Genomic DNA, 10,542 nt, shown 5'->3' with positions numbered 1-10,542 from the left:
GGATGCGGATGACAACAGGAATGTGGGGTCATCCTCATCCTCACTGGGACTCTCGGATTCGGAGGCAAGCTGGGCGTATGCCTCCTCGGCCGAGAACGTCCGGCGGGCCATAGGGGAGTGTGTGTCTGCGTGTATATGTGCGTGTGTGTAACTCTTTATTTTGTGTGCGTGTGTGTGGGGGCACGGGTGTTCACGAACTCACCCTAAAACTGAAAAAAATAAAAAAATAAACTGACTAAAAAAAAGGCCAAAAAATGTGGAAAAAAAAATTCAAAACCGCTGATCAACCGTCCGAAGTTGATCAGCGGTGGGGTGTGCGATGCGCTAACAGTGGCCGGACACTAAGAGTGCCGGTCACAGTCAGCGAACACAAAAAAAAAAAAAAAAAAAAATCCTGCACCCCAAAAAAGTGGGGGGGGGGAGGGGGGGCAGGGGGGGGCAAGTGGCAGCACCCCTGGGGGGTCTAGGGTCACACAGCTGTGCTGTGGACCCCAGACACCCTAACTAGGGTGATGCAATGAAAAGTGAAAAAAAACTAACTTTCCCTTTTTTTCCCTGCCTAACCCAAACTTTCCCTAGCTGTCCCTATGTACCTGATGGGGGGTGCTGGGGCACAGATCGGGTCCTGGGCGGCACAGATGGGGCGATGCTGGCACAGACTGACGACGTGCAGGCAGCTCCTCTCTCCTCCGGCGCTGGAACACAAAAGGAGGAGGAGAGGGGCGCCTGCCTCTTTTGAATCTGCCGCCGGACCGCCCCCTGACCAATCAGAAAGCGATCCTGAGTGGTGATGTCACCATCACCACTCCGGATCGCTGGATGGTGATTGGTGGAGTGAAATCACACCACCATCACCATCCTGTTCCGGGTTATCGGGTCTTCAGAGACCCGAATAACCCGGAAACGCAGAAAACCGCAGGTCTGAATTGACCTGCGGTTTTCTGCGATCGCCGACATGGGGGGGTCACAGGACCCCCCGGCGCATTTGCCCCAGGTGCCTGCTCAATGATTTGAGCAGGCACCGGGTTCCGATCACCGCCCGCCGAGCGGCGGTGATCGGAACCATTCATGACGTACCGGTACGTCATGTGTCCTTAAGTACCAGGACATCATGACGTACCGGTACGTCATGTGTCCTTAAGAGGTTAAGTGCTGCACTACTTGAACTTTCTCACCCTTATCCATGTTGGCTAAGTGCTGTAGTACACAATCTATTTGATGGGCATTAGGAGCCTGCAGCCCAGCCAGAGATCTGTGTCCACCTCTGATTGGCTGTGACTTGGAGAGAGGGCTGGTAAGTAGTTAGTGACAGTTGGGTGAGAAAGGAGCCTCAGCATCAACAGTCTATGTTCAACAAGAGCCCACAAACTGCTGGAAGATCCTGCACATTGGGTGAACAGTATTAACACCTCTCTTGAGACATTAAACTCTATGATATATTATAGCTTAAAAAAAGTCATTTTCTATTGTACATTCATTTTGGTATAGTTTGGGGGACCATTCCCCACTACGGCTTAGCCATCAAGAACAGAGGAGCAGTCATTGTATCAGCCCATTTGCTGTTATATGTTTTAAGCTGTACCAACACAAACAATAGACGGATGCAGTCCCGTGAGACTGTGATCGCACATAATCAAGTAGTATAAAACTAGTTCCAGCACCACATGACCAGGTTCTGACTGGGCAATTTGGTACACGCCTGAAATATCATCAAATGAATGGTAAGCCATTTTAGGTTTCTGAATGACTCCTTTAAGTATCCCTTTGTCTCAGTAAGTGACACAGCCACATCTGGCAAATCTTTTGTATGCAAGGTACTGGTGTCCTATGCATTATCCAAACCTTAGCAGGATCGCCATCTACAGGTCAGCCTGGCACTGCTACATTGTTAGCCTGTAGTGGTGCTCAGCTCTGTCCCATACCACAGGGAGCGAGGAACTTAAGAGAAATGTTACCCTTAAATAGGTTTTCTGGGAGATAAATATTGACAATCTAACCAACTAATTCAAAATAAAATATCCTTTTAAACATTTTCCCCCAATTTGAATGGAGTGCTGTTCTAGCAGGCGCACCATTACTGCATTCAACTCTATGGGACCACCAGAGATAGGCGAGTACAGCAGTTGTCTAGCTCCAGCAGTCCCATAGGACTTTGAATGGAGTGAGGGTATGCATGTTGGACCAGAGCTTCAGTTAAACAGTGGCCAAGGGTCTTCCATTTTCACAAAGTTTGTTTTTTGCAACCAACAGCTTGCATTTGTGTCAGATCTCCGAAATGGACACGTTAACATAGCCTAAATTTAATGTTTTTGGGTTGGTTTAGGTAGTTTGAAACTTGTGGGAGTAAAAAATTTACAAAGAATACATTGCAATTCGGCAAGTCCATAATACTTTGGCAATTTTTAACTGAATATTTTTAAAACAAGAGGAGAAGTAAGACGCGTACAAGTCTTTTGTTCTGTGGTTGCCTTCAACTTTGCCTCATAACAAGAATAGACAGTAATAGATTAAAAAGATTACATTCTTTGTGATAATTATCATGAAGAAAATTAAAGCTTTTCAATAAATTAATTGTAATAAAATGCACTTGATTAGGTTTTATCGTTATATAATGACTCCCCAGGGCTTCGTCGGAATTTAAAAGATTTCTATGTGCCTATATTCATGCACAAATGCCATTGTTCCCATTGCTCTGCTTGCCTTATGTCAAAACTTCTACAGCTGATCTTGTAGAGATGATAAAAGCATGTTCCCTATTTTGCTATTTATTGTTTCTTTTTAAAGCACTACTCTGGAAATGTTTTTAACATTTTCTGTGTTTGTAATAGGTAACAGGTAGATGGCAGTGCAGGTAATGTTTACAGAACAATTTCTTTCCAAAGCAGGGCATGGCTAGGGTCTCAAAAGATTTGCGACCCAAGCTCCAATTAATATAGCCAAATTCTACCCCCGCACACATCTTACTGTACATGCTATACAGCAGCACATACCTCTCACATCCATGGCCTCCAAAGTAATGTCTCTGATATTGTTAGAAATACTTTCTGAGGCTAAACAAAGGACAGGCAGACAGTCTTTCAGGTCTGACAGACCTCTGCTCGGTAACTGCGCGAGCACTGAACTGTTTTGTTGAAAGATAGACAAACAGGAAGTTACACAAATGTAACACTGCCACCTAGTGACCATACAATACACTAGGCATATAGCAATGACATACAGTGGTTGTTGCTTATACAATACAAACCTTGTTTGCTAACACCCCCACTCAACAACTACTATCTATGTCAGTCCCATTTCTGATCTAAGATCCTCAAATCTGTTTCTAGCGAGTGGCTTTGTCAGAGCATTAGCAATCATTTTTTCAGACTCACAATGCACAAGTACAATCACTTTCTGATCAACTAAGTCATGAATGTAATGATGTCTGACGTCGATGTGCTTAGTTCTTGCACTAATCTTTTCACTTCTTGTAAGTTTAATGCAAGCCTGATTGTCCTCAAATAAAGACGGTAGGTTCTGATGTTACTTCCCCAAGATCCTTGAGTAATTGCTGTAACCACACAACTTCTTGACTGGCATAAGCTGCAGATATGTATTCAGCTTCTGTAGAAGACAATGCCACTGACATCTGTTTCTTGCTGGACCAAGATATAGGACTGTTTCCTAATATTAATAAGTAACCACTTGTAGATTTGCGTGTGCTGTGGTCACCTGCCCAATCGAAGTCCACATATCCCATGAGGTTTAAGTCACCACTTGCTGACAGTTTCAAACTTAAGTCTTTTGTCTGTTTCAGATATCTCATAACTCTTTTAATTGCATTCCAATCTCTTTGACGTGGTTTATCAACTCGCCTGCATAGAAGAGACATGGCAGCTGCAATATCTGGACGTGTAGTGGTTGCAATGTAAAGAAGTGCCCCCACTGCTTGTCTGTACTGTTCATTAGATGTGAGAAGATCTTCTTCTCCTTCTAACTTTGGATAGGCTGTATCTATAGGTGTGCTTGTTCCTGTGGCCTCTGTCATGTTGAATTGCTGAAGAATAGATTACATTTTTGCACTCTGGTTGAACATCTTCAAGTTCCATGCTCGAGCTGATTGTTTAAGGCCGTAAAGGGATTTTTTCAACTTGCAGACAAGGTGCTCTTGTCCCTATTTCACATATCCTTCTGGCTGAGACATGTAAATTTCTTCTTCAATATCACCATTAAGAAAAGCTGTCTTAATATTGTGATGTTTCACAATGATTGTATGCATAGCAGCCACTGTCATAAGTGTTCTGAAAGTACTTTGTTTAGCAACTAGAGCAAAAGTAGCATCATAGTCCTCACCGAACTTCTGTGAGTAACCTTTAGCAACCAGCCTTGCCTTGTACCGACAGACTTTCCCTTCAGAGTAACATTTGGTTTTAAAAACCCATTTACATCCTATGGCATCTTTACCGTGAGGGAGCTCTAAAAGTGTCCATGTCTGGAGATCATTGAGTGATGTCATTTCTTCATCAGCGGCTTTATTCCACATTTGTTTCTCATGCCTTGGCAGTTTCTGCATCTCTTTCCATGAACCTGGTTCAGTTTGAACGGCTCTGCGAGCTATGTAAGATAAACGTTCAGCTGGAACACCTTTATTGGTTCTGGTTGATCTTCTGACTGAAGGTATTTCTGGTTCAGTTTCAGCTTTTGATTTTTCTTCAGTAATTTCTAGTTCTGTGTCACTTTCCTTATCCTCTTGAGTGACTGATGTTGATTCTTTTTCAGTTTGAATAGTTTGTGTCAGTTGTTCAAACTTTAAACACATAGAACTTTCATCAATAATCACACTTCTGCTGACTGTTACCTTGTTTGTGTCTTGATGTAAAATCCTGTATCCTTTTTGAGATTCACTGTAACCCACTCCTACTCTTTCTTTTGCACATGCATCCCATTTTGTAGGTTTCTCTTTTGGAATGTGTTCATAGGTTTTACTTCCAAAAATTCGGATGTGTCTTAAATCTGGTTTCTTTTTGTTCCACAGTTCATATGGAGTTTTTGTTGTTGTTTTTCCTGGCAAACGACTTTGAAGAAAACATGCAGTCATGATGGCTTCTCCCCAGTATGTAGTTGGCATATCAGCATCAAATAGCATGCCCCTCCCACTTTCACACAGTGTGCGGTTCATTCTCTCTGCAACTCCATTTTGTTCTGGGTTATATGGAACAGTTGTTTGGAACATTATTCCATGTTTCCTGAGGATGACTTGTGTTTTACCACTTGTATATTCTGAGCCATTATCTGTTCGTAGTACTCTGGGCATCCTGCCAAATGTATTACTTACTTGGGCGAGATACTCTTCAAATTTCTCTGGCACTTCATCCTTATTGTGAAGTAGAAACACTGTGGTATATCTGGAGTAATCATCAATAAAGGTGAGGAAGTACTTTTTCTTTCCTGGAGTTATAGTTTTCATTGGACCACAAAGATCTGAATGTATTAAGTCCAGAGGTTTTTGAGTTTTGCTGCTGGTCTGCTTGGGAAAAGATGTCCTAGTCATTTTCCCTTTCATTCAGCTGGTGCAGATCATTATTTGATCACATGGATTAATCGTAATACCACTTGCATAGTTATTCTCTATTCTCTCTAGTAACTATTTTCTTTATTGTATTAGAATTTCTGTGCCCAAATCGTCTGTGCCAAGTGTGGATGCAGTTTGAATGATTATCCTCTTTGGCTGTTTTAACCATTTCACTGCAGTTCAGCTGATATAGTTCATCTCTGATTTTAGCCTTTGCAAGCAAGCAATCTCCTTTTGTGATGATACAACTGTCACCCTGAAATGTGACTACATTGCCTTGGTTAGTGAGTTTCTTTACTGACAAAAGGTTGTATGTGTGAGGGCTCATTTTTTGCAGGATGATCTGTTCTTTTCAGTGATACCAACTTTAAGTGTGTGTGACTTTTTATAAAAAAAATTATTGGGTAGTTGAAGTGCCAAAAAATGGCAAATTGGCTGTTTTTATTATTTTTTCTATAAAATTATATAATAACTAAATTAATAATACAAAATATTATTACTAATAAAGTTACTATATATTTTTGAAGAAGGTTGTTCCTGTGGTAGTTTCTTGGTTTTTCATATATTCACAAAGACAGGGCTGCTGCACACAAGCTCCACCTACTCCGATCCCCGCAGGAGGGAGCCGGAGCACCACTGGAAGCGCGTGCTTTCGGTGCGCTCAGATGCCCTGGTCAGGATTGACCATGGCTTATGATGGGTTAAATGTCCGCAATCGGCATTACTGCCGGTTGCGGATATGAGCCGCGGGTGTTTGCTATAAGAAGCAGGTGGCCACCCATGGCTATGGCGCCTGCATCGCTCAGGAGCGGACGCCATCTTTAAAAACCCGGCCAGCGCCGTACTATTGCGGTGCTGGTCAGGAAGGGGTTAATTGACATGGGTAGAAACAGCTCCACAGCTCTGCTCCCTTCTGTTTCCATATGTTATCTTGGCATGTGACTAAATGGGTTTGACTCTGTTCCAAAGACTGCTTACTGTGTCATGACCTTTTAGTCCTACCCCTCCAGCTGTCACCATCCTCACTTCACAGTTATCAGAAACTGTGCACGCCTCTGAAAACTATTCTGTTTTATCACCTTTCAGCTCCGAGGATATGTGTCACCGCCAGTTCTGTGAGAAGATCTGGCAGATGTTCTTCTCTACCTCTTGTATGATGTTCTTTGTTTTGGTTTCACTTTCTCATCTCCTTTCCTTCTACCAGGTGTCACTTATTTCGACTAATTGTCTTCCTTTATAATCCCTCCCATACTGCCTCACTTTGCGGTTTATACTACTTCCTGGATGAGGTGTTCACTGCTGGATGCTGCTTCTGCTGTTTGTTCAGATAAGTCATTTACTTTATTGTGTTTCCTTGCTGGCTTGATTCTAGGTGACTCTGACTCCGTCCGTATTAAGTGCAGGGAGTCGGTGGTCGTGTCCCCTCACTATTATAGGTGTTTTCAGGTGTCACACAGTATTAGGTACGCGGGCATGCAATCGTCGACCATACAGACCCTTGCATGTGCATAGCAGTCAGGGAGAGCTCTTAGGGTTTTATAGGGCTCACCTATAAGCTCCTTAGTTTGGGATTAAGCCAATCGCTCGTTTATTTATATGTTCCAGCTATCTGCTAACTTCATCCGTGACAATATGTTCACACAGTTAAAATCTGCCACTGATTCAGTAGAGGACAACTGGTCTCCGCAGCTGAATCCTCATTCAAAATTTAATCAACAGTTTTCCATTGACTTCTTCAGTGTACAAAACCTGACTTGCTTGAGAAGGGATATGTTACTTCTTGGAAGTAGATTTGATTGTGGATTCCATAGAAATCAATGGGGAAGCAGAAAATGAAAAGCTCTTCTAAAACCTTTGTAAAGCTCCTCTAAAACTCTACCAACTTACAAGTCTGCCACCAAAAACACCCAGTTTTCTGGTACTGATTTACTACAGATTTTTCTGCTATAGAAAAGTAGCCCACCTCCAGTGATTGTATGACAAGATGAACGAGCAAGTGGATAGTTTTTTTTTTATTATCCAGAAGTCACCAGATGCTGAAAGTGGTACCTGTTCAAGTCTATGCATCTTTGGGCATGTCGGATTATGTTGGTTGCATATGATGCTGCGGATAGTGTTTGTGATTTTCCTTGAGTTCATCTGGGGAATGTGGATTCTTAGCGGACACTTTCTGTTTTAAATTTCCCCACAGATAAAAATCTCATGTGGTGAAGTCTGGGGGACTTGGTGGCTATAACCCCTTGCTTGCTGTTCGCTCCTCCGTAAACAGTTCATGAACCCGTGCCAGTGAGGTGTGGCATGTTGCTCTATCTTGTTGGAAGAAGCAGGACATTTTTTCTTCTGGTGTTAGGCCTCTTTCACACTTGCGTTGTCCGGATCCGGCGTGTACTCCACTTGCCGGAATTACACGCCAGATCCGGAAAAACGCAAGTGTACTGAAAGCATTTGAAGACTGATCCATCTTCAAAATGCTTTCAGTGTTACTATGGCACCCAGGACGCTATTAAAGTCCTGGTTGCCATAGTAGGAGCGGGGAGCGGGGGAGCGGTATACTTACAGTCCGTGCGGCTCCCGGGGCGCTCCAGAGTGACGTCAGAGTGCCCCATGCACGTGGGGCGCCCTGACGTCACTCTGGAGCGCCCCGGGAGCCGCATGGACGGTAAGTATGCTGCTTCCCCGCTCCCCTTTACCATGGCTGCCAGGACTTTAGCGTCCCAGCAGCCATGGTAACCATTCAGAAAAAGTTAAACGTCGGATGCGGCAATGCGCCGAAACGACGTTTAGCTTAAGGCCGGATCCATGCCTTTCAATGGGCATTAATTCCGGATCCGGCCTTGCGGCAAGTCTTCAGGATTTTGGGCCGGAGACATCCTGATGCATCCTGAACGGATTTCACTCCATTCAGAATGCATTAGGATAAAACTGATCAGGATTATTCCGACATAGAGCCCCGACGACGGAACTCTATGCCGGAAGAAAAGAACGCAGGTGTGAAAGAGCCCTTAGTTGGTTGTAAAACTGTTTAAAGATGTCCAGGTATATTGCAGTATTCAGTATTCGTGCCACAGACACGGCTTAACATGTGGCTTACTATGGCAGGCCGGGGTGCCTTCACAAGGCCACAGACTGTCATCACAGTCCCCTCCCTCTGTCTTACCCTCAGATGTCACAATCTCTGTTGACAGCCTTTTAAATGCCTGAGACTGAAGTGATCTCCGATTCCAGTCACTGCGTATTAAAATGATGAGTCCGCTGAACAGAATACAGTGGTCTTATCAGGGTTCATTAGGCAGATACACAATAGCTGCAATTGGTGTGGGGGCAGGCAGAGGAATTATAGATAAAAAAAAGAACAACAAAAGAATACAGAAACCTGAATATCAGTTACATAGTTATCTATATGAACAATACAACCTATAGAAATCTGCTACTGGTGGGCTCCCAGAGGATGGTGGGCAGAGGCGATATGTAGAATGGATTTTTTCAAACGAATGCGTTAATATCTGAACATAATGAAGAACAATGTAACATACGTTTCGTTGAATACAGCAGAGCTGCCCAATAAAACACATGAAAGCACAATATAACCTATAAAGCTTCTACTTTTCAAAAGATTCAGCTCTACATGAAGAATTGTCATTACAGATGAAAGGCTTCGCAGGAGTAACGAAAGGCTTCAGTGGAGCAAGTTCACCTTTATTTCCCCGTGGCTATTTGCACATTCACGTAGAGATAAACATTCTAAAAGAGGTTCTACATTTAATTACCTAACATATACTCACAGCAAAGTGCCGTTTAATATTGCCTTGAAATATGGCGTGATTATGTTTCCTTTCTATTCATTGTGCCAGCCTGCAGGAAAAAAAAAGAAAGAATTGGGACCAGATAATGCCACGTTTGACTATTTACTTTGCTGTATAAAGTATATTGTGCACGATGCACAACATGCACAGCTGAAAACAGATCTGTCTGCTGTGCGCAAAATGCTCGGGGTTTATCTCCTGAAACTTGCCACTTGAGAAGAACGTGTGTTTTGTTGGCAGGATGAATAAAGGGCATATTTGATGTACCAGATGTATGGTATAACAACTGTATCCAGAGTAGGTTTATTTTCATAAATTCACTGAATACTATCATTACAGAACAAAGAGTGCATTTAGATTTTGCACTCTTTGCCGGAACTCTTTTCAGGGCATTGAGGTGTCTTTGAAGCATAAATTACTATTATCACATGATGCTCTAGCAATATAGAGTTCTCCCCTTTCTACTTCTACTCCTTTTTTTTTTTATAGATTTGTTTTGTCTTCTTTATACTTTCCCGTTAGGGCTCTTTCACACGAGCATGTCCCTTGCAAGATGCTCTGTGTGAGAGGAATCCTGTGCTCTGGTCTTACAGGAATTTAGCTCCCTGCCTAACCTCACAGAACACTATTGATCTTAGGGGTTAATTGACTGGGATTGGCATCATTGCCAATGTATTACACAGCCAGCCCCCGCCGCAGAGCAGTGCTTCTCAGACCACGGAGCCCACCCAGGTGTTGGTGAGCTACAGCAGGGAAGGAATCTTTGACAGAAGTGTTTACATGCTAGAAAGGCTTTTCTATGGGCCATTTACACTGAACAACCTATATCCAAGTAAAGCTACTTTCCCACTTGCGTTGTTGTTTTCTGGTATTGAAATGCGGCAGAGGATCTCGATACTGGAAAAAAAAACCGCTTCCGTTTGGTCCTTCATCCATTCTGAATGGAAAGAAGTCCGTTCAGGATGCATCGGGATGTCTTCCTTTCCGGCAGCATTCTGTTTTGTGACCAGACACAAAACCGCTGCAAGCTGCAGTTTTGTGTCCGGTCATGAAAACGGAAAAAAAAAACGTATATCTATCACTAGAATTAAGTCTGATGTTTTTGACTGATTTTATCATCGTCATCCATAATGTCCATTTATGCCACTGCTTTTTCTTCTTTTTTTGAAAATGCAGCGTCTGTAATCA

At 43.0% G+C, this 10,542-nt stretch overlaps 1 protein-coding gene across 1 annotated transcript; it reads right to left on the bottom strand.

The window, feature by feature from the left end:
• Nucleotides 1-3,496: 3,496 nt before the first annotated feature.
• Nucleotides 3,497-4,027, bottom strand: LOC122925202 (secreted RxLR effector protein 161-like). Its single transcript, XM_044276713.1, has one exon. The coding sequence runs from the start codon at nt 4,025-4,027 to the stop codon at nt 3,497-3,499; it is 531 nt and encodes a 176-aa protein (XP_044132648.1).
• Between the last annotated feature and the right edge of the window lie 6,515 nt (nt 4,028-10,542).

Source organism: Bufo gargarizans, chromosome 1, assembly GCF_014858855.1.
Source record: "Bufo gargarizans isolate SCDJY-AF-19 chromosome 1, ASM1485885v1, whole genome shotgun sequence".
Lineage (NCBI taxonomy): Eukaryota > Metazoa > Chordata > Amphibia > Anura > Bufonidae > Bufo > Bufo gargarizans.
The sequence above is the reverse complement of the archived record's forward strand: the minus strand, read 5'-3'. Positions and strand labels throughout refer to the sequence as shown.